We start from the raw sequence: 25175 nt of genomic DNA on the forward strand, positions 1-25175 counted from the left end.
TACAGTCAATCTTCCTGGAGGTTTAAAAAGGAGATATAACCTCCATTTTCATTCTGTATATTTCTAGAGTCCCCCCCCCCTCCTTTTTAAAAAGCAGCCTTTGAATATTTGCTCCCCTGCTCTTTAAATGCTAAAGTTCACTAAAACTCCATTGATTTATGTATAGATTTCGGCTGCCAACACCTGGCAGATGAAGCATCCTACTCCAGCTTCCGTCATAAACACCGAGCATACAATTTAATTTTAATGCGCTCGTTAGTCGTAGCACATTTCAGATATAATTGTGAACGCAACACAAAATTATAGCAAAAAAGACAATTTTAATGCAGCTGTAGAAAAAAAAGGTTATATGAAGAGTCATATAATGGTGCCACATTGTCAACAACAGAACAGGGGCACAGAATGTGCGATTCTGGGTCTGTGCTGTTTACATGCCAATATTGTACACATAGATTCTCGTATGGTGTCAGCTGTCAGTTACTTCTGCAAATTAACTGCCAAAAATGGAGACGAACAGAATCACTTAGTGCGCTGGTAACCACGGGTTACCTTTCATATGCTTAAAGATAAAAACTGCAGTATGAAATCTTGGGAGAATAATTAGGAAGAACAAAACAGAAAGTTACCAACTGAAGTCGGGGGAGGGAGAGAAATAGAGAGAAGGCATTCTGCGATATGAAACAACAACCAAGAGCGCTTATAAATAAGTAGAGGAGGTTGTATCACAGAATAACTCATAACTTTTAAGCAAAGTATTACAGTACAAACATTTTAAAGGCTTGCTTTCTTTTTTTATCAATGTTTAGGAAATACAGTACAATTTCCCCCCTTCGATTCTCCTGCCCCAAAATAGATTTAACCCTTTGAGCACTGAGTTAATTTTGAATTTTCTTTTGTGATTTTTTAAAATTCATTTTACTAATAAATACCTTTAAAATTCATGTTGTGCAAAATAGATATAATGCACGCCAGTCCGTGGCTTCTGTTATCAGAATGCTTTTCTTTAAAAAACCAAAAAAAGGTAGCAAACAACTAATAAATATGTATAATTTAAACATGAACCTCTATCAATATAGATGTACTGTATAGCAAAACAAAACAAAAACCAAACATACTTTGCTTCAAGAATAATGTTTCTGAATACTTTATAAATGCTATCTGTCGTCTCTTGCATATAATTTACATTGTTCAGATGTTAAAAGAAAACCCCTTGACCTAGAAAAGAAATATACATTATTATAATATATATATATATATATTTATATATTTATATATTTATAGGTACCGCTTATACTTGCGAGAGAATTAGGTACAAAATCCATCATTGATAAAAATGTTGGAGAAGAGGCGGCAGAGAGGGAGAAAGAGGAGGAGGTGGAGAAATGGCATTGTCCACAATCACATTTTTTTCCCATTAGAGGATTTTAAAATCTATACAATATACACATCTATGTTTCAATGTGAAAATAATATACTTTAAAATTTCAGGATGGGTGCCACTCTCACAGACATGGAGATTCATCAGTTAACTCCAACAAAGGGCATATCCAGAAGGCAGTGTCTGATACACATCCAGGTACACAGAATATGTCTTCAGGAAAGACAATTGTCCAGAATTCAATTGATTAGTCCTAACCATAGTAGACCCAATGAATCAATTGTTGAATGAAGATTGGTATTCCCAACTTAATTCAATGGGTCTCTCCTGAGTGGGACTAACATTAGTATTTAGGTCAAGTAGCTTTCCATATGCATTGCCCATGCAGATATCCCAGAAAGCCAAACAGTGAGGACTTAGGGTCCATGTCAGCCCTAAGAAAAAATGGAAGAAAAAGGATCCACATAAATGTCTGGGCTATGGATACTGGAAGCTCTGAAACAAGGCATCAGGTCCCTGAAATACAAATGGTTTGGGATGCCAAAGGAGGTACCACCAGGCCAATACTCAAGTGACATCAAACTGAAGGAAAACTCACATGGTAAACATTTGTCTCTATTCTCCGTGTGACTTTCCTTCAAAGCATTATGAAGAAAACCAAACAACTGGATGCACCAGTTGGTGACGCTATTTGTTTGAGCCCATTCTTAGAGGTGCTGTTCAACTCTAGATCTGTTCCAAAATGGAAGGGGATATCTTTTTTTTAAAAGGTAAAACATATCCATAGGTTCAAAAAGGAAAGAAAACCAAATTAATTCAAAAGTGCTTCAAAGTACTCAGAGGGCTAAAGATTTACAGGGTGAGAACTACCAGCACACTTAAGTCTCCATGAAAAAGTGCACCAGAATTCATTAATAAATGCTTAATTAAATGTTTTGTTAATGCATGCAGCTTGAGGCATCGGAGGGATGCACAGCAACTAAAACCCCAATTTACACAAAGTTCCAAACACTTACCACTGCGTTTTAACCTTCATATTTTACCAGTAACAACAGCTGATTATGCACCTCTATTAAACACTGTACAGTTATACAAAAACAGGAGAGAAAGAGAGAAAAGTCATTCAGGCCAGAGTGACACCCCAGAGTTAAAACAAGATTTATGTGCCAAGAACAGAAAAAGGGTAGCTTTAAGGCATATTTTGACAGTTTTCCTCAAAGCCACGTACAGTTGTTGCTGCTGTCTTTTGTATGTCCAAAAGTAAATGCTACTGTTTTTCTAATTCACAAACGTACAGAAGATGATCTTCTGGAGATTTCCCATGTGTTTTACTGAGATGGAGCTTCACAGCATGCTTGCTTGCAAAAGTCCTGTTGCAAAGTTTACATTGGTACGAGGTCCCTATATCTTCCTCTGGCGAAGGTGCCAACAGTTTTTCAGAGGGCGACTTTGTTTGTGCTATCTGATTGTTTAGCTGTTCACTAGACAGTTTAGACAAGTCCCGTAGCCTGAAACCCAGATGTGATTCAAGGTGACTGATGTACGTCGAAGGAGTTCGGATTTGTGAAGCACAGTCATTACAAAAGAACACTGGGTGCCCAGTGTCCAGATTTTTAAGGAATTTTGTCCCCCCTGTCCTTCGAAGCTGGTATTTCACATTGGCCAACCAGTGGCTAATGGTGGTCATTGAAAGCCCTGTAAATCTAGAAATGTGCATTCTCTCCTGTGGGCTTAAGTCTGACATGATGTATTTCCCTTCTGATGTCTGTCGTAAACTGGCTGCAAATTGGGCCTGCAGAATGAGCAAGTGCTGAGGGTTCCAGTTGGACTGGCGTCCCTTCCTTTTCTGAGCTGGGGTTGTCTCTTCTGGTTCCTCAATTGTCGTACCATCAATGTCAGACTTCTCAGAGATACTGGAAGGTGTGGAAGATTTTGATGTGTGACTTTCTGTCAGGTTCTTCAGCATATCAGAGATATCTGACAAGGCATTCTCGCGTAGCGGCGAGTTTGACATGAATGACACAACTGCAGATGTCTTTGCCGTTGTCACTGTAGATGAAGAAGATGCCGAAGACGTCGATGTGGATGACAAAAGCGCTGAACCCAAAGAGCAGCTTTTGTCACTCTTGCCTTTCGTCAAATCTATGGGCTGGTCATTGTTGACATGATAAAAATAACGGTCTAAGTGGTCTGGCTTTTTGGACTGCAAAGGTGGGGTAGCCACAGCAGCCTTTTCTGCTAAGCTGTTGCTCATTTTAAAAAGCATGCTCATTGGGTCTAGGGCAGGCAGAGAGGGCTTAGCTGCCTTCCCAAGATGAATATTCATGACAGACTGCAATGCACTTAATGGATTTACAAATGGTTGTTCTGGAGGGTGGTCAGTTATAATAGCTGTGCTGCTATTCAGAGTATTTGGGATAGCCTTGACAAGCTCCTTGCCATTTTCCAGTGGCTCCCCAGTTGGGCTCTCTTTGCAGTTCTCCCTCTGAGGAATTGGGCTATTCTCTTGGCTCTTGAACCCAATATCATTAGAGGTGTCCATCCTGAGGGGTTCACTAACTTCACTGCTGCATGGCGAAGGTGTTGCTCTCTTCATTGGCGAAAGCTTCCCTCCTTCAGGCTCCTTCATTTTTTCTTCAACTTTGGCCACTTTCTCAGTGACCTTCTTAACCAGCTCCTCCATGGCATGGAAGTTTGTTTTTGGCACGGGGGATGTTTGGCTGCTCGGTGGTGAAATGAGTGGCTGGCTTTTGGTTGGGGAAACCATTTCAGCATTTCCATACATAGGTTTTAAGGGAGTACTTTTCCCTGATGAACCTAAGGACAGCTTCATCATATTCGGTAGTTGATAAGCAGCATGAATACTGGGATAGCCGCCCCAACTTGGTGTGCCATTCTGGGCTTTGTTAATAGCTGAAGTGACTGTATTTTCTAAAGACTTCAAAATGTCTAGCCCTCCTTTTGGACTCTCCTCTAAGTCATTTTCAGTCAAATAATGATATTTTGAGGAGATGTCATATTTTTCCTCATCTTCACCCAACTTTTCCTTGTCTTTCATCTTTTCATCAATAGGTATTCTCTCCTTGTCAACTTCTTTCTTTACTTCCATGTTTAGCTTTGGGGAAATGCTAGATGGCGTATTGGAAGGAGATGTGAAAGTTGTTGCTGCAAGGGGCACAGACTGGACTTTCTCATCAAGCAAAGCTGTGATGGTTGGTGTGACTGGGGCTTCTATGATGGGTTTCCCTTTCTTCATGGCAGAGTTGGTGACTTTAATGAAGTGTCCTGTCACCATCATATGGGCAGTGAGTTCCTGCAAAGTATCATGGGAACTCCCACATTCCATGCACTTGAGAATCTGAGATTTCCTTGCTTCAAAATGCCAAGCATAGCTGGCACCATTTTGGTGTCCATAACGATTATTCGGTGTGATGTAAGGATTGGAATTCTTTTGAAGTGCATCGTTGGTGTCAGAGATAGCTGCTTTTGGTGTCCCACCAGTGGAGTCTGGAGAACTTGGAAGCTCTAGCTCCAGTGAGGTTTTCTTTCTAGTGGCTGGAATAATTTTTGCTGCTACAGGGGTTACAGGTTCCTTCAGAGGCACTTTTTGGTAATGTTTTGTTTTGATCATATGAACACTCAAGTCTTGAAGTGATTCAAATGAATGGCCACAGTACATACACTTTAATACTTTCTGGGCATCTTCTTTTCCTTCCATTTCAAGCAAAGAGCGTTTACGAGGCTTGGACCATCTTTTAGGGTTATTGTTATCAGTTTCATGGTTGTCATCCCGATAATGTCCTGTTTCATTCATGTGCACTGTTAATTCTACTAAAGTATCATAGGCAGCACTGCAGTCTTTACAGCGGAATTTACTGGCTCCAGTAAATATAGAGCCATAAAGCTTACTGCTTTGTCTGTACAATTGAACTGTGCTAAAAAGGCTGGGCTCGGGAAGGATTCTGTTCTGTGAAACTTGCTGCAGTGTTTTCGCCATGGCCGTCTGATGCCAGTCGAAGCTGCCACTCCCACAGCTGCTGCTGCTACTGCTGCTGCTGCTGCTGCTGCCATTGTTTTTTTCAGAGGTTGGCTGGTGGAGATTCAAGTTCAGATTGGACCAATACGAGTTGGAGAGGAAGTTATTATAAACGGCTTTCATTTGTTCCAGGCTGTCCGACACAACTGACTCATCCAGCTGTATGGAGACCTCTTTGCTCTCCTCCTCGTTTTTGATGGAGCCACTCTCAAAGTCGGCCATTCGGTCGCTCGTCTCACTGATGTGTGACTCACTGTCCATTTCGTGGCTGGAAAATTCTGCGGCTGGAGAGTTCTGATAACTCTGGCAGTTCTTAGTGAAGTCCTTTTCCGGACAGGCATATTTTGCAGAAGGTTCTCCATCGACAGCATTCTCATCAGGTTCTAGGTCATCCTCCACCATGGCAGCTGCCTTCAGCTCATCCGAAACGTAAGCTGGCATGATGAGAGAGAGAAAAAATGAAAAAGAAAAAAAAATCAGAGTTAGCAATGACTGGCCTTGCTTTATATCAGCAGCTGGCATGTTCCCATCAAAGAAATACAGTTATTTATTAAAATTAAACAGTTAAAATTTACATTTCTTCCAAATAAGAGGAAGAAGGGGGAAAATCTGCTCTTCAAACATAATTTGCCACCTTATTCTTCTCAAGGGGCAACAGCTTGAAATTAAAACTAAATTTGAAATTAATGAAGCACATTCTGGAGGTGGCATTCATTTCTAAAGTAATAAATTACTTGTATCAACCTCAGAGACAGCAGTTCCTGTCTGTCAATTAATATGTCTTATGCTTCTCCTACCCCTAATGTATTTCTTAACAGACAGATTCACAATTTAAATTAAGCCAGAATTTTTTTTTACTCATTACATTTTGAGAACCAATCTTTAATAAAACATAAAAACATCAATAAAAAAATCCCACAAAGCAACAACAAGAAAGTGCCTCCTCAATTATAAGAAAATTAAAAGCTTATATTTGCATATTGGGGCTGCTTAGAAAGGTAGGCATGGCACTGAGGAAGAGCTGATTCCCAGAAGGTATGCTTTGTAGGTTAGAAGAAATAATGTTATAAGAAGGAAGGAAAGTTGCCCTATTCTGTGGCACATGGAAAGATATTCCATAGGTCACCTGCAGGATATGGCTTCCGGAGTTTCCTCTGTCTTCTGCTCATGGGAATAACAGAAAAGAGGGTGAGCCAGGGCAATGCTAGGAGCAGTTAGCTAAATCCAAGCCCTCATCCGTCTCCAAAGGGGATGCCCAGAGTTAGTGCAATTGTTTCCTCTATAGCTGTCCCCCCATTTTCAGTACAGTGCCTCTTTTCTCTATGACTGCACCCCTAGTGTTCCTCCACTAGGGATCCTCTTTCCCACCCCTTCCATCTTTTCATGTCTGTCTCTTTGGATTCTGCAGCTCTGAATTATGGAGACTTTTTCTTCAAGTGGAACAAACACATTAGAAATCATCTGTTGTTCACTTTCTAGTTGTCATATACATGTCTCTTTTATGTGGCTGTGCAATAATAAAACACAGCCCCGCAGCACTCCTAGTGGACTGCAGTGCAGGACTGGAGAATCAGAGAAGTTTTTGACACATGGGGATATCACCACCACCATCATGATCATCATGGGAGTTACAAATGTGTAACCATAGCAGTTGTGGTGCTACTGAGTGACTTTGGATCCAGCTCTCCTGAGCCTCACTTATTGGGAAGCCGCTGCTGTGATTGATGGGGATTGTCACTCCCTCCATGAACAATCCCTGTTGTGACTGCAAGAAGCAAGATTCCTGTTGCGATTCCTTCTTGCACCAGAGATTACTCACATGTGGGGGTGAGTGGGTGGGAGGAAAGGTCAGTCAATTGCTTCTCAACTGACAGTGGGATGGACCACCATTGATCACAACTAAACTAGGGAATACATAAGGATAGTGAATACAAAACAGTTACAGATGTGTAACTCTAGGTTATACATTCGTAGCTCCCCACCAAGATTCTAGCCAATAATAATAACATTTATTTATTTATTTCCTCTTTCCAGCCTACAACAAACAAAAAAGTTAAAAACTGAAAAAATACAAAAAATTAAAAAGTGATTATAAAAAAATTAAAACCAGTTAAAAACACGAACTATAAAACAAAACAAAAGCAGCACAGCAAAATAGCAAAAAGAAAATCCAGCACATTGTACAAGGCACATCCCAACTAAACAATCAATTGTCAAAGTCCTGCCAAAACGGAAAAGTCTTTGCCTGTTTATGGAAAGAGTAGAAGGTCGCAGGTCTAACTTCTCTGGAAAGGGAGTTCCAGAACCTGGGAGCAATCACTGAGAAGGCCCTCTCCAATGTTCCCATCAGATGTAACGGTGAAGGTGGTATGACTAAGAGAAGGGCCTCCCCAGTAGAACTCAAAATATGGGCATGTTTATAAGGAAGAATACAGTCCTTCAAATAACCTGGACCTGAACCACACAGGGATATTTCTCCCATTCAGATTTGGTACCCTTTGTGAAGTTAAGCACAAGTACAAAGTACAAAGAAGCCATTCAGTCTTTGCCACCCAGTAGAAAGGGAATAGAAGCAAAATTCCCGTGGAAGAGAATTTCACAATCTGGGATTAACCACTGAACAAGACAAACAAAGATTTACAATGCCAGCAAAAAGAAAGCATTTCCCAAAACAGAGCATGAGACTTCCAATGTGGGTTTAATTCCGACCATATTTGAAACTTACATATTAATCTCTAGCTAAGAAAAGCATTGGGGCGGGGGAGGCAAATGAATCAATATGGAAATATTATCACAACAGAGGTTTAAACATCTCTGTTACTCATGCTACAAAACGACCAATTACTATTGCAAAATCCTCTTGACATAAAACAAGAAAAAAAGAAAAGAAAAGCCAGGATGAGAACAGCAATGTCAAGCTTAGGGGGGGAAATTGGTATGCTATCCTTATTCTTCCAGGATAAATATATACAAGATCCTCCAGTGGACATTACAAATGTCAAAGTGTTTGCTCTTTAGACTACTTTGTCAATATTTATTCACCATAAGCTACGGGGAACCCAGCAGAGATACTCTGCCGTTTTGTACTGTACTTTGTTTAAAGAAACAGAAATTGTGGTGAACCAAAAGCATTATTTTTCAAACCACTGCATAATCTTCAGCCTATCTCAGCACTGTAGTGCCTATCTGGGATGTACCCTTGACCAAATATCAGGTTTTTTTTTCTTTCCAGCTTCTCCTTCTAATCTTCTCCCCCTAGTCCGTCTTCATTATGTGCATTAAACATGTATAAATTAGTATCTAGAGAGATCTTATAGCACTTTTCAGACTAACTGAAAGAAGGAAATTGGCAGCATGAGCTTTCATAGACTTCAGTCTACTTTCTCAAATGCATCTGAATAAGTAGACTGAAGTCTACGAAAGCTCATGTTGCCAATTCCTTTCAGTTAGTCATTTAACCACTGCGCCATCAGGGCTCCATAAATCCCACGTTCAATTAAGCCAGAGAAGAATATGGGTGCTTGTACAGCAGACCTCTTTGAAATGGCCTTGTATGAAACCTCAAATCTTTTCCTTTAAGTTCCAAAGCCGAAAACTTTGCTGGTATTTCCTACAGCCAACAAACACAGAGTTCCATATGTACTCCATTGTCTTGCCCACCCAACTAGAACTCCTGCTTTCGGCTGTTACCCTTATTCCAAGTTCCTCACATTCCATAACATCATCTCTCTGAGTATCTCCTTTGGCTCATTCCCTTCCAGTTTCATCCATGTCACTTTAACCACCCCTGCTTCTACCAAACAATTTTATTTCCACCCGTCATCTCATGCAGCTTGTTCCCATTGACTCAATGAGACTTGACCTCATGCAATATGGTTTCTATTCTCTATTTCTCTATTTCCCACAAACTGCCCTCACTGAATTCACTCATTGAACAAACCAAAGGTTTCTTCTCTGCGTTCACCCTTCTTGACCCCTCTGCTGACTTTTATACAGTTAATCGACCTTTCCAGCTAGACTCTATATACTAGACTTCTATGATTGTCCTTTTTGTCTTCCTTTCTAATTTTCCTAATTGCTCATTCAGTGTTTCTGTATAGAGAAGGTTTTTCCCTCTGCTATCTGCTCAGGTCCCTATGGGACCTGTTCTCTGACCTCTTCTATCCTCCTTTTAAATAGGAGAGTCCTGGACAAAAGCCATAGCTTCCAGTACTTTTATAGAACCACTCATATACCAATGATGTTGAATTCTCTCCTTCTCTGAATTATTTCTTTACCTCCAAACAATGCTGAATTTTAAGTACATGTCTCCACTTGGCTTCATCACCATCTGAAACTTAACAAGCTCTGTTCAGACATAAGGCACAAGTATGCTTTGTCTTAATTAATGAACCAAACTTGTTCACAAACTATTTCTACTGCAGGTATATCAGGCTTTGGAAGCACAGTTGGAAACCTGTTTGCAAACTACAGTTTATGTTAATTGTGGCTTGCTGTTATGTCTCAATTCAAAGATCACTGGAACAATCCCTTAACCGCATGCCCCCACTAAGCTTAACTGAACAAATACAAAATTCTTAAACATGTTTCTATTCTCTTCTGACATTTGTATATTTCAAACGTTGCTATCACTGCTAGCTTCAGGACAGGGACTCGGGATGTAACTATTCACTAAATTTCTTCTCAGAGGAAGTAGTGGCTAATTGTAGCAATTTTTTTCCCCAATGCAAGAAAGTCTTTGAAAACCAAACAGTTTTTGAAGTCTATTCGAAATTTAGGACTTATTCTGCATAAAATTAATATGTGATTGTTGTTGTTTTGCAGAAAAGAACATTTTTCTTTACCATTCTATGTTTCTCTCTCTCACACACACACATTATTCTGTAATACATCACTTGATGGCTAATCACTTGAAAACATGCACCTGAAGGTTGAAACTGCCATCAATGAAAGGGACATGATTTGAGGTGATACAAGGAGATGCACAAGTTCCTTCTAGACTGACTGAAGAGTGATCACAAAGGAACAAGTAGAAGTGTGGTTTTTTTTAAATGTTCATCCACGTGTAGATGAATCCTTCATATTGGACTGCATATGTTGTTTGTAGTGGTGAGTGCATCCCTAAATATAAGAGAAATGGGAATTATCTTAAACCATTGCATCATCTACTGTCCCTATATATATCCAATTTTCATTGGTCTTCACATAAAGAATGACAACAAATTCTGCCGAGCTTGACTTGTAATTGGTACAGAATTTGTACGGAACAATAAAGCTTGAAACCAACTGTTAGAGCCATCTAGAGGAAATGGAAACTTGGAATTGAAACCTGGTAAGTTACCTCACATGGATAAATTCCATTATTGCGGCCTACCGTAACTGGGATTAAGCATTGGATTTTGGCACATGTGAGATACAGAGAGTCTTAACACTGATCATTTATGGATGGTTTCCATATGTCATATTAATTCTTCTTAAAAGTAACTTTAGTAGCTCTGAATTGGCACTATCTATCTATTTGAGAACTGTAGGAAAAAGTCAGGTTTTGTTTGCTTGTTTGCAATGAGTTTTCCATGGAACCTTGAAATGGGAACTTTCTACCAATCCTTCACTGTAGTCAAACACTCTGCACCTTTACCTAGGAATGAAGATGGCTGGTGATGACTAGGGCTTGTTAATAGGTGTCCCATATTCTACTAAAAGTAATAACTGCAAACCATCTGTTGGAAAACCTTTGAACTCCAGCTTCAATTGAACCAAGGAACTACAATTTCCCAGGTTCCTGACAATTGCCTTCTTAGATGCTACCATCAAAAAGATAAAGGAATAGGAGATATTTTTTTTTTAACCAAGGTACCTCCAGGGGACTGTTTTCTGCACCAGAAGCATATTTTCTGCATAGGAAAAAATATTTTTGTGCAAAATGCCCCACACAGAAATATCCCCCAGAAAATACTGGGAGAAATATCTGTGAAAACCACTGGTCATCTCCTCTTTCTTCTGACCAGAAAATGAATAATTGAGAATAGTCTTTCCTAGAGTTACAAAGAAACCTTGCTTCTTTTCCATCAATATAGGTCAATACTGGCCAGAATGCTGTTAGTAGGTTATGCATGTTATTGAAAGTTTTTGTCCAATGTGGAATGGCCATGTTCAGTTCAAGGTTGTAGAAGTAGAGCTTCACATGTATCAGCATGGGTATGTATGCACATTTGGTTGTACATATGGAGTCTTGGTTCGCTTGCTCAATGTTGCCATTCAACAAAGTTACCATGCATACAAGGATTGTATAACACATATAATGGGAACCTTTTTGACTGAAGAACAGAGTATAAATACTCCAGATAAATAGTGCAATTCTAGAACATGGCTACATAGCCTGAGAAAACCACAAAAACTATGGATGCCGGCCATGAAAGCCTTCGACTTCACAGCACAATTCTGCTTTTTGAGATTTGTGCTATGCATCCCCACTGTAGGATCTTTGTAATAGTCTTAGTTGCTCTGCATCTCCTGCTCTGTGGGGGCAGTAAAGCATCTAACAATTGCACTGAACTAGATAGCACATAGTATACATATTCATGTTCACAGACTATAAAATAAAGAACATAGAAATGGTCATAGAAGAAAGCCAAAAATGTGGCTTCCTTTCCCATATTTAACAGAAATACATACGTACATTTTAACTACTCTGAAAAAGTTTTCCACCCTGACAAAGCTTTTCAGGGCTACGTAGCTTTTGCAAAGCCCAACAAGTGATTACTTGTTGATTTAGTGACTGAAACCTTGGACATGCTACTTGGATTTCGAATCAAATTGAAAATTCGGCACTGAGCCATCAATTTGCACTAGCTACCATGATCTGGCCCAGCAGAGAATTTGTACGATGGGCTGTACATGTTAACTGATTAGAGTGAGGAAAGATGATGTGCATCACACCTTTTTTCATTTCAAAAAGTGTATTTGGTTTGGGGTTTTCATAGGGGCTTCTGTCTCAGGGAAATATGGCATGTTAAAAATGATCTCTGTGCAAAACCTCATTTTTATGTCTTCCTAGTGTTCTACAGGGACATCAAACTAGAGCTTCTAAGCATCTAACAATCTGAGAGGATTCTACTAGTAATAATAATCCAAAATTAGGGGAGGGAGTCAATATTCCTTAGCCTTTGTTAGCAGAGCTGGTTCTACTATTAGGAAGAGAGATGTCTGAACCTTGGGCAGCAGATTTTGGGTTGCCAAGAAAAGGCAGTAAAATGTCAGGATGTTGCTGCTGTTTTTTTTTTTACTCTTGGATGAGGTACATGTGGGATTTCCTGATCTAGGCTACAAAATGACTTAGCCTTCATTTGGGAAGGAGAGTACTGTCTGCCGTTCTTTCTCAGGTAGGAAAATATCCTTGGCCAGCCTCTTTATTAGCAAAGATGCCAACGAGTTTCATTGGACTCAGGACTCTTGATAATAATTAATAATAATAATAATTTGTTTTATTTATATACCGCTATTCCAAAGATCATAGCGGTGAACAGCAAGTAAGCTAATTAGCAAGTAAGCTAATTACTTGATGAAAGCATCAGTTTTGTACCACCTGAGACTCAGTCCAAGACAAGGTGTACCTTGCCTTGGAAATTCATCACTCTATAAGGCTTGAGGTGTGTTTCAGCAAAATAAATGATTTCTAAATTTAACATCCCTTTTGACTAGTGTCAAGTCAGTTGATTAAATTACTGGATTTAAAATAATTTAAATGCCAAGCCTATCACACTTGTGCACATCAATGAATAATTTGGCACCAAAGCCTAGCAAGTAATTTTAAAAGAGTAATTAGTTACAGTGCAAGTTCAGACCTTCTAGTAGTTAGTAGTTATCTCTGGTTGTAGTTATTTTTTATATATAACTTACTCTTTACTTTCTCAGGTTTTCAACGGGACTAAATTATCACTGGAAGTTACAGTCAGCCCTCTATATTCATGGATTCTTTATCTACAGATTCAACCATCCATGGCTTGAAAATATTTTTAAAATATATACATTCCAAAAAAAGCAAACCTTGATTTTGCCATTTTATATAAGATACACCATTTCCCTATGCCATTGCATTTAATAGGACTTGAGCATCGACAGTTTTGGGATTCACAACTCAGACTCCTTGAATAGCAGAATCATAACTGTTATCTATTCCCCCCCCCCCCCCCGGTCTGCTCTGTTTATTCTGAGTTTAGCTCCAATCTTCAAAGTAGTGGAGCACTCCAGAAACAATATACTGTATTATTGTGACATAACTCAGCTGTAAAACCAAGAATATTGGATCATCTTGATCTTCGATGTGTAATTAAATCCAATTCATTTCACAAATGAAATGACTTGCTACTGCAGAGAGGAAAAACTACTGGAAATGGATGGTTGGTATGAATCAACACAACTGTTTGTGTTTTGGAGCTCATCTTTGGGATGTAGCTATTGGGAATTTCATGAGTGTCTGAACATCAATATTTACTACTATGTGTCTCAGGTTTCATTAAATCATTAAGGGCCCAGGACTCTTCCTCCACCTCGTGCCTCAACATTTAGCAACAGGTTTCTCCTTTTTAAAAACTCAGTGGTGAAGGATTGCTGCGGCTGACATTTGGAAGTTTATAAGGTGCCCACAAAGTCTTCACTGACTGGCACTGTATCTCCAGGATTTTTTAATGAAAACTACCATTGCCAGCTTTTTCATTCTCCATGGTGTAGGATGATGGGAGTTGTACTCCCATCATCTGGCAAGCAAGAGTTAGCCCATCTTCCCATAGACAGCACTGTGCTAGGTAGACCCATGATCTGCTTTGACAGCTTCCTGTGTATCTGCTCTGCAGATGTTATGTGATTTTTCAAGGCTTCGTCTTCAACTGGAAAATGAGTTAATTTGCAATGACAAACATGCCACCAAATGTGGTTTACAAGCCATTGCCAGGAATACCAAATGCCATCACTTCCTGTTTAATGCCAGCCTTCGGGTAGCATCTTTTAATCACTTTGAAGAATGCAGGCCATTGAAGGAAACGGATACGAGATGTACAGCCAACTTGAAGATGTAAGCAGGCTCGAGCATCAAAGTCTTCAATATGTCTCTAACAGCTCTTAATTATTATAATTCTTTGTGGAGCAAACAGATGTTCAGAGGAAACTTTAGTTTTCTTTTCCTTCCATACAATCAAATGTGGTAATCAAACAATTTTGCTTCTAAGAATGTTTCTGCTCCTAAGGCAGTCTCCCTGCTGTTGAATTTGGAACAGAGGAGCCCAAATGTGAAAGGCAATGGCAAAGCAAACCTCTGATCCTCTTAGTAACAACCTTTTCTGGATAGAACATATGTCCTCATTTTTACCCCATATGCCCCATATTTCACTGGTTACTTGCCCCCATATTGGTATTTTTTGGAAATTTAAGCCAACAAGCTGGCCTGATAAAACTGCCTCCTCACCCTTCCCTTGGGCAAAACACCTGAACCTCAAGGGCAATCTAAAAATTAAGTTACTCCTCATGTGACCATTTACTGGAAGGCAAGCCCAGCCCGAAGGGGGATTCCTCCCCAATCCTGCAAAGTCCCAAGCTCTAAAGAGGCCATTACAGAGCCCTCTCTCTCTTCCCCAAAAGGGTGCCAAGGTGTATACTGAGGTTCTAAACCCCACTGAGCTATGCAAACCCATGGATGAGTCACACTCTCTCAGTTTCAGAGGAAGGCAAAGAAAAAGCACTATCTGAACAAATCTTGTGAAGGAAGCTCAATGATAGATCCACTCAGAGTTGCCCTAAGTCAGAAACAACGTGAAGGCACAGAACAACAACAAATACAAATACAATAAGTTATCAGACATTCAGCAGAAAGCATATCCCAGGTGGACTCCAACTTGGAGTGCTTGGTGCTAACTTCAACTGGCATGCCAGATATGGTCTTTACTGGACAGAGATAACCTAGCCACAGTAGTCTATGCATTGCTCCTCCATGTCCCATTGGTGAAGTCAATACATGCTGTTGGAAAATGGGGGAGAGCCTTCTCACCTGTAGTGGCCCAACTGTGGAATGATCTACCCCTGGAGGCCCGACAAAAGTACCACAATAAATGGTGACACACACACACACACACAAGAGGTTTCACAGATGATGGAAGGAAGAGATAGAGAGCAATGGTTCTCTAGATGTTGGACTGCAACTTGCATCATTTCTCACCTTCAAGCTAGACTGTCTCAGGCTTATGGGAGTTGCAGTCAAACACCAGCTAGAAGACCATATATTCTTCATCTATGAGTAAAGAGGTCATTCAGATATACTGGCCCCACCTGATTTTAGGTTTCCAAAGATAATTAGGAAAAGGATTAAGATAACTATTTTGTTGTGCCAACCCAACTTCTGCTATTTTTCCCCCAAAGTAGTTCTCAAATGCACTATATGAATATAATAGTTTATAGTTTCAATTGAGAGCTTCAATGTCACATAAGAAAAAGGCAATTGTCAAATGCCTTTCCCTTGCAAACACCCTCATCATGACCTGTGTTAATGAAGTTAATTGAATTTAAGATCAATAATGGTTAATTATTGCAATTTGACATTCTGAGATAAATGACTTTAAGACAGAGGGATGTGTGTGTGTGTGTATTCTCTCTGAAAGAAGGCAAATGCATTTTAGCCTAAGAGGGATCACGCAAGCGCCCCATTGATCCCTGGTACAATCTGATCGACTTAATCCCTTGATAAATGTGTGCTTTCCCACAGCTACAAGTAAATGTTCTACAAGACTACTCTAACCCTTGTCACTGACCAAATCTATATGAGCCAGAAATCCATTGAGATAGATTACAGAGGGACTGAAGAACAAGAGTGATGCTTCAAATAAAGGTGAAATTTCATCATATTGACTATTCACACAAAGAATATGGTACATATACCCATTATGAATGGAGAAGAAATACACAGAATTCAATAGTCTTCTTATAGAAACCATCAACATGTTTTTTGGTATCACCCTGAGCTGAGAAAAGTTACATTTTGGGACTCTGAAAAAAAATACAGTTCTAGAAGGTCTGAATGCGCTCCTACAGGTTGACCTCTTGCTTTCCTGTTTAATGCCATTCTACTAAGTGGCCATTGTTTTTATGTGCCTTCAGTCAAGTCTTGACTTATGACAATCCAATCATAGGATTTTCTTGGCAAGATTCAGAGGAACTTTACAATTTCTTGCCTCTGATTGTGAAAGAGTGTGGTTTGTCCGAAGTCACTCCCACAATCATTTGCACAAACTCTGTCACAACGGTTTGTGCGATTAAAACTGCATTGGATCTCACCTTCAGATTAGGCCTGAAAATGTGCAATGGCATTGTTGGATACAGAGCTAAACATTTTTGAAAAACAAGTCTAGACACTGTAGTAGTAAAGCACACCTGACTTGTAAGATATTAAAAGCACAGCAATAAAAAAGAGTATTTCATTGGCTGACATCTGAGGAAGGGACTCTTCGTGGATCTTCACCTGTCAGTCAGTTGGCCAAAGCCAATCCAAATAAAAAGACATTTTCAAGATTTCTGAAGGACAAAAAGAACGGATCAGCCTTGCCTCCCTGGAAGGGAGCCAGGGAGAAGCAACTGAGAAAGCCATTCCTTCTACTTCAGCTTACCAAGTCTTTATCCTTCCTACAGCCATATGTTCCTTGGCCACTAAGCACACTGAGTCCTTGTTAAATTTTGGGGGGTGGTCCTCTATTTTTTATTATTACTTTTCTGGTGTTATTGCAGACCATGCTGGTACCTCATCATTGTCATAGAATCATAGAATAAAGAGCTGGAAGAGACCACAAGGGCCATACAGTCCAACCCTTTGCCATGCAGGAATATACAATCAAAGCACTCCCAACAGATGGCCATCCTGCCTCTATTTAAAACCTCCAAAGAAGGAGGCTCCACCACACTCCCAGGAAGAAAATTATGCTGTTGAAGTCAGGATGTTCTCTTTTCCTCAGTGTCTTTTCCTGTAGTTTAAATCCATTGCTTAGTGTCCTAAACTCTGGAACAGCAGAGAACAAGCTTGCTTCATCCTCAATATGACATCTCTTCAAATATTTAAACACACCTCATGTCACGCCTTAACCTTATCTTCTCCAGGTTAAACATAGCAACCTCCCTGAGCCCCATTGTTTCCAAACCTTTCTGTAGATAGTAATGTTATGACTAAAACAGGATCTACAGGATGATGGAACCAAGTTTGCTACAGAGCATGGAAAGCTGGCTAGAGTATTCTGGGGCACTGGACTCCACACAATGGGGGAACTGTATAATAATAATACAGATTGTTGATTGTAATATCATAGAGTAACCACATTATGTAGATCTTAAAGGAATTGTCCTACTGCCACTACATTTCTGGTCCAAATCCAAAGTGCTGGAGATGATATTTAAAGCCCTCAATGCACTGGGAACTCAATACTTGGAAGCTCACCATTTACCATGTATGCCTGCCTGAAGAATAAAGTGGGGGTAATACACTGTAAGGAAATGTGAAAAGGGGTACCATTGTGTTTTGGAATGCCATCCCCCTTACAATCCCAATTGGCCCCAACAATAGCTTCATTTTGGTACCATGTCGAAGCATGGCTTTTTCCTGAAGCCCATTAGTCTACATACTGTACTTGCATGTCTTTATCTATTTTAACTTGTGTTTATGTTTTAGATAGTTAAATATATTTTAAAACTGTAAGGTTTTTTGTTTTTTTTTACTGATTCACAGTTTAAACTATTTGAATGGATTTTATTGTATGTTGCCCTTAGATCTTTGGATATAGGGCAGGATATATAAATATTTTAATTAATAAATTAATTTCTGTCACTGGATGAATGAATCCATCTAGATGTCTCTTCATGCACAATGTTTTTCAATGTACAGTCAGCTATAACTCATCCAAAGTTCAGAAGTGAAAGGATGACAAAATCAGGAAAGTTTTAGATCTAGGTAAATGTATTTCAAGTGGTATATCAAATATATCAAATGATCAAACATATGGGTATGTTTCTTCCATTTCTTCCTTATTTTAAAAATTTCTGGTAACCTACTTTAAGATGCCCAAGCTTACTTTGCTGTTGGTTTTTCCCTGTGAAGAAAGATACCGACAAATGTGTTCCTATTGAAAGTTGTACATGCAGAATGAACAAGTTAAATGACCATTTACAAGATTTATAATGACAAAGTAAATGTTGTCAAGGAAAAGAAAAAAAAGTATTCCTGATTGCAGAGTACTGACAATAAAGAGATGCTGAAGAGTTCTGTCAAAATGTAAGATTATGCAAAAACACTATTGAAAACACTGCTAATCATCTGCTCTTGTCAATTACTTGAAGGGTATCTGACAGCATATTTACATTAAACACATCTCCAAAGCAAACTCCTTAATGCTCTACTGGAATATTTTCATCACCATGAGGAATTCTTAAAAGGATCCCTTTATGGCACCTCAGCATTAATGGTGTCACACAGAAAGCCCATACTTGGCAGGTGAGGCACATCTTGCAATTAGAGCAGCATATGATTCCAAAGGACCTAGCAGTTAAGGAGAACTTTCTTCTTTTCAATGGTGCATTACAGACCGCCCAAAAGTGGGCGGTCTGCCACCGCCGTCATTAGCTGCACCGAGAAGCCCCAGCAGCCAAACTGTGAGGCTTCCCGGCGCAGCTAAAAAGAAGCGCCGAAATGGCGCTTCTTCTTTGGACCCAGAAGTGGCGCCGCAAGGTGCAAGTCGTGCACTCACTGCGTCACTTCCGCCGTGTGATGTCTGGATGCTGTGCATCCAAGACATCAAAATGGCGGCTCCCGTGTGGACAGGGGCCGCCATTTAGTACGCGCTCTGCGTTTACTAGGGTGAAGGCCGTGAGGAAGGTAAGACCCTTCCTTACCCTAGCACACCCCTTCCTAACCCTAGTACACGCAGAGCACGTACTTTGTGCGCATCTGTAATGCGCCTATGATTGCCTTTATTACAGTGTCATCGTGGTATAGGGAACTTTGCAGAGCAATACTGGGAAAGAAACAGCACCCTTGTCCCATGGAATTCAAGATACATTGCATGTTGACAGTGGAGAAGAAAACAGAAGGCAAAAGAGAAATAAAACTGAGAATGAGGAGGTAAAGGGCAATAAGAGAGGAGGTATGGATTTTATCTTCTGATTGGATATTGACTTCTAAACCATGTAGTGCTCCAACTTGAGATCCTTTCTGCACCTCATCGTCTACCAGAAATAATGGCTGATGCCTGACCTATCTTACAGCTACGTTGTAATGTTATAAGATGATATATATGAGTGCTACATAAATGTTGTTGAGTTGACAATGCATGGTGGCTTCCATGACAGTGGGGCAGTGAATCCATTCCATGACTTAGTCCAAAAATTACAATAGCAGTCCAGGTGAGGAATGTTACCAATAAAAATACCTCCATTAAAGTTTAGAATCTAGAGTCGATTTGCAGCCCACTCATATGGGAACCCATCAACCAATACTGAAGATGACCATGATGGCACATCTCTTCCATCGTCCAAGCTGATATGCTCCAGAATGAAAAAGATTATACTAATGGATGTTTTTAATATTTCAGTATTTTAGCCATTCGGCTCTCTGGCTTTAAGGATGAATTTAGTTTTCCATTTTCCTCCAATACACACTGTCACCAGCATTCAGCCCATAATGAAAGCAATTTGAAAGCAGTAGGTTACTTGAAACAACCCACTGCATTTCTGATGCCACATGGCTCTGGTAAAGTTTTACTTGGTAGATACAAAAACCATGTTCTTCTCTCACCCACACACACACGCACATGCACACATGTGTGAGCATTCTCTCCATATTGCTTGGTCGTCAAAGGGCTAGTCACACATTCAGGCCACCACTTGATGCTTCAATCATAAACTGATATGTATGCATCAGTGAACTGTCTTAATTTTTCAATCTGGGCATACACAGATGCTCTGAGAGGTACGCCATCTTCACATGTCTGGTTAATTCCACAGCTGGAATCCACCATGCTAACAATATATAATTACTAACAACTGTTCATGCTATCAACATGTTAATTTACCCACACTGCTCTCCTGTCATGTGTGGAAAAACTAGCCAATGTTACTTGAATTGTTGGGAACCTAATTTTCACAGATACGCTTTCTGTGTGCATGTAACTAAGAACAGCTTATCTTAACTCCACCAGTGGATGCACTGACTTGTGTGGCTGGGTTTACCAATCAATTAGGTACAGGTTGAATTTTACACATATTTAGACCAATGAGATGTGATGCTAATTGCATGATTGTATTTAACATATATAGATTTATTTATTTGTTAAAAATAACATCAGAAGATGACGGTCGGGATTTTGTCTACAGTACATGGGGTGGTTTACTCTTTTCACACTAGACAATGCACTCAATGAAAAAATCCCACTGCAAGAATGTATTCAATTTCAGAAATTGCAAATCTCTTCACATACAGGATGGAAAGAACCTGATATTCAGAAAAAAATAGATGTAGGAGAAAGTGAAATGAAATTCATTAATCCCTGCATGAAACGCTGACACAAATGTGACCACTGTCACCATCAATGTTTGTTATCCAGAATCAGATGGCTTGCAGGGAAGTTTTATTAAAGGGTGTAATTTTTAAAACATGTTCTTACATGTTTTAATTAGCTTTAATGGATTATGACTTATTCTATTAGCTTGATGCGTTTGATTCTTCTTGGCAAGTAGTTGCATTGTAAACTGCTTTGGGATGGTTTTACCCCCCAAATGAAAAGCAGTATAAAAATGTTCTCAACTTATAAAATAGATCTAGATTATAAATCGCCCTTCCCTATCTGATCCTCTTTGGGTTAAATGAACTGGAACTCCCTCCAGAGCCATAGTGGCTGAGGATAATGGGAGTTGTAGTCAACACACCTGGAGATCAGCAGGTTAAAAAAAAGCTTGGTATAATTTTCCCCCCTGCAGTCTTCACTATTGAAGTGAAAAGGGATTGTCAAGGGAGACAATAAAGCCTCTGTGTAATAGTTTTCTTATACTTCACCCTGGGATACACAGTGAAGAGAAAAGCAATACCTACATCAACATTACAAACTCCCATTTGAAAGAAAGAGAAAGAAAGTGACAGACACAGAGAAGAGGAGATTCAAGAATGCTTTCTCATCTAGGTCACTTTCTTGGATTGTGCTTGCTTCAGCGCTGACCAAAATTAATTACCTCTGGGGCTGTTCTTTGGTGACCAATGGCATGAAAAAGGTGTTAGCTACTCAAAAGATAGGTGCCCATCTGCAGCCTCCATTCTTGTCAGCCATCCATGTGAGCAAATTGCCAGACATTTACAGTATGTGTGAGAGGGGGAAAGCATGCATAGAAGCCTAACAAATAATAATATCAATCAGTTTTTAAAAAATTCAAAATAACTGTGAAATGTAATATTTTTAAAAAATATATTAAATAAAACATTTTTTTCTCTTCACTCTCATTTTAAAACAACAGTAAAAATTAAATGCCATTGCAATTCTAAAAACAACAAGAAATTAATGGATGTCTTTAAACAGAGGCTGGATGGCCACAAAGATACCCACAAAGGACATGTTTCCTTCTCAAGCAAGGCTTGCAAAGAACACGCAAGTTTTTGTATTCTTTTTGTTTCCACACCACTGAAAATCAACAGTAAAATGAAAGGGATGAAGTTGTGCACCCCAATTTAGATTGATAGAAACTGGGAAGCTGGTAGCTTTTCCACTGGCTTAAGTGAACATGTGAGAGCAACAAATGGGATGCTATGAGAATGGCAACCCCAGACTTCCTTGCACAATCCTTGAACAATCTGGAGTGCAGTGATCAACCATGACTTCCAGGTGAGGTACTGTGAATCTACACTGGATTTATTGCAACAAAAAGGTCTATCCAAGGTGCAAAAAAACTATATTCCAAATAGGTCCAGCACCTTGGATAATTCCATTAATGTCTCCATAACATGAGCCCATAGTAGATGCATTGGCCACTACTGCTGGAGTGCATTCTTTGTTAAATGAATTAGAGATAACATGCATTACATTTTATTTGGTTGGGATCACCAGGAAGGAACCAAGACAGAGATCTTTTGAGGCCTTAAATGGTACCCTTCTTAACAGGGATGGATGCCAGCAAGAGTCCAGCCTCACAAAACTTTTAAAACTGGCTATGTTCAAAATGCAATTCCCTTTTGATAGTTTCAAAAGAGCTTGGGCAAGAGACCCTTCTGCTGGTCTATATTCATAATCAACGAATATTACTAGAGAGCTGCTCCTATCTCAAGACTCATTTATTTTAAAATTCAGCATTTATATGAAATCTTTCCTTTCATGAGAGAAAGACCAACCGATGGGGTTAACAGTGACACAGACAACCCACTACAGGGTTACTTGTTTCATGGATGCTTCAGAAATTTGATCTTTGAAAATCCTCATACAAAGTGATCTGACCCACCCTTTCCAAACTCAAGTGTGAAGTGGAACAAACCGGTTTTTACATGCCTCGAATTTCCTGTGCTCTTTTCAGTGCTAAAAGGTATTAATATGTTGAAAAGGTATGTTTTTAAAAGCGCATGTATTCTCAGTAATCCCCCGTTTAAAGAGAACGTATCTTTGTGACATGTATTTAAATATATGTTGAAATGTGAATTTTCTGGCAGGCTTTTTAAAGAAATAAACTGTAGATTAATGATGACACAGTATGGAATGGGTTTATCAATGAAAATGTGCAAAAATAAGAGAGGAATGGAAACAGAGGGCTTCTCCCATCCATAATCACTTGGACATCATATACTGAGGTATCACCACCTTCTTCCAAAGGGAAGGGGAAAACAAAAAAGAAGCAATTATTACAGGATGAAAACCTCAAGATTCATTGTGAAATTAACCCTCCATTACATTTTAGCACAAGAATGTTGCCTTTCTAATACTGTTTCCAAAATCTGTGTGAGATTTAAATATTTCATAGCCTCTATGAGTTAAGAGGGAAATGCATCTAATGGGTTCGCTGTAAAGCAGTAGACTTTGACGGGAGGGGAAAAAAACTGTAACACAACTGTTTCTAAGGTAGTTTGTAAAAATTATTTATTTCCATACCAGTTAATTAGGATGGGAGTCTTTGTTGAATGCACAAGCATTAAAAAAGTGCTGATATTTTATGCATCTTTAACTGTAACGTGCTTCCCTGCAGCGCATTGGTAACTCCTTGACATTTAACATTCACTCACAGCAACCATAATAAGGGGTTTGATTGCTTCTTTTGCAGATGCAGTAATTTAATAACTGTGATCAGTTGCATAAATTTACTATACAACCGTCTTAAGTTAGCTGCATTAAAATTAAGCAAAATTGTAATCTGTTGACAGATTATTGCTACTGAACAATGCTACTAAAAGCATTTCAGATTAGCTGGTGCCACGAGCGTTTTTGTTTTATAAGCTTGTAAAAAGAAAAGGGGGAAAGAATAAAGGAAAGCTGCTCTCCCTCCTCCCGATCCGACGATTAGACAATTACATGGTATTTCCCCCCTTTTCAGTTACATTGCCAACTGTAGTTATTTAGATCATTTTGATGTTTTACATGGTAATGGGGGAGATAGTGAGGTGTTTGCTTTAGCAAGTGCTGGCATAGTTGGGAATTTTCACCCGGGAAAGAAAAGGAAGGGGAAGAGGAACACCAGTCTTGATATAATAAAAGCATTTCCCTAGCAAGAGAAAAAGATTGTGTCTCTCCGCCTCCCTTTTGTTGAAAGGTGTTGTAGTTGTATTTGCATATATATTTTTGATCTAGAAAGGTGGCAAGCACACACACAGATTGAAGCATCTTTTATTTCTTTCCTCCATCTCTACTCTTCACGCAATCGTCACGTTTCCTAGGCCAATGAGAACATTTTCACATTTTGTTCTCCAGAACTGAGCAGGGCTTATTCCATCGCTCCCTATAAATGCAACATACAAGAGATACTATTTCCAGAACGGTTAAAATGTGCTGATTCACCCGTGAAAATTTGTAGAGGTAAAAGGAGAACCAAGGAGTCATTCACAGAAGCTTGGTACATAAGGAGAGACAGAAAAATACACTGTGATAAGATAACAGACTAGTTTCACTGGCAGTCAGATCTATGTCCTAAAGTGGCTTCCATCTCTGGGCTACTGCAACACAAGTGATAGGTTTTTCAGATATGCAGATATTCAAGTAACTCCTACAGCTACCATATAACAGTAAGAATATCATGCATGGATTTCCCTAAGTAAAAGATCACACAGAATCTGATCTTCATAGCTGATAAATAGGAGATTTTATTTTAAATCTGCCTAACCAGCTCTGAGCATTAAATGCTATTCGCTTATATACATATATGATTTTTAAAGCAATATTTGGATTAAAAAATGAAAACAGGCACAGACAAATGTATGCACCGCTCTGCAAACAACCTGCACTGGATGCATGCTTATAAAATATAGGAAAGTAATACAGTCTTTGATTTAAGAGTTGACCTACCCACCAGATATCCAGGACTTAAAGACCATGTCTTATGTTTCGCCTTATCCTTAGCTAGTGGGTTTTTAATATTTGCACGTAAATCTAGTCACACTATCGCATAGGTAATTTGGTGCTACAACATAAATTTGAGAGTGAAAAAAAATACTTTCAGAAAATGTGTCTCAGTACTTAAAATAATGTAAAGGTATATACCAACATTTCTATAATCTGGCCA

At 39.3% G+C, this 25175-nt stretch overlaps 1 protein-coding gene across 2 annotated transcripts in view; it reads right to left on the minus strand.

Annotated features, from left to right (window-relative positions):
- Positions 1 to 333: 333 nt before the first annotated feature.
- The window catches only part of TSHZ3 (teashirt zinc finger homeobox 3), a 112799-nt gene continuing 87957 nt past the window's right edge, over positions 334 to 25175 (minus strand). Inside the window, exons 1-2 of one of the 2 annotated variants that reach the window (XM_089540673.1) lie at positions 10339 to 10381; positions 334 to 5848 (exon numbers count right to left, since the gene is read on the minus strand). In XM_089540673.1, coding sequence (XP_089396799.1) covers positions 2646 to 5816 — 3171 coding nt within the window. In that variant the 5' untranslated portion in view covers positions 5817 to 5848; positions 10339 to 10381 and the 3' untranslated portion in view covers positions 334 to 2645. Of the gene's footprint in view, positions 5849 to 10338; positions 10382 to 25175 lie in introns of those variants that run through there. The other variant, XM_089540672.1, reaches the window with a different exon arrangement.

Source organism: Sceloporus occidentalis, unplaced genomic scaffold (genome assembly GCF_023333645.1).
Source record: "Sceloporus occidentalis isolate IW3139 unplaced genomic scaffold, rSceOcc1.0.p SCAF_10, whole genome shotgun sequence".
Lineage (NCBI taxonomy): Eukaryota > Metazoa > Chordata > Lepidosauria > Squamata > Phrynosomatidae > Sceloporus > Sceloporus occidentalis.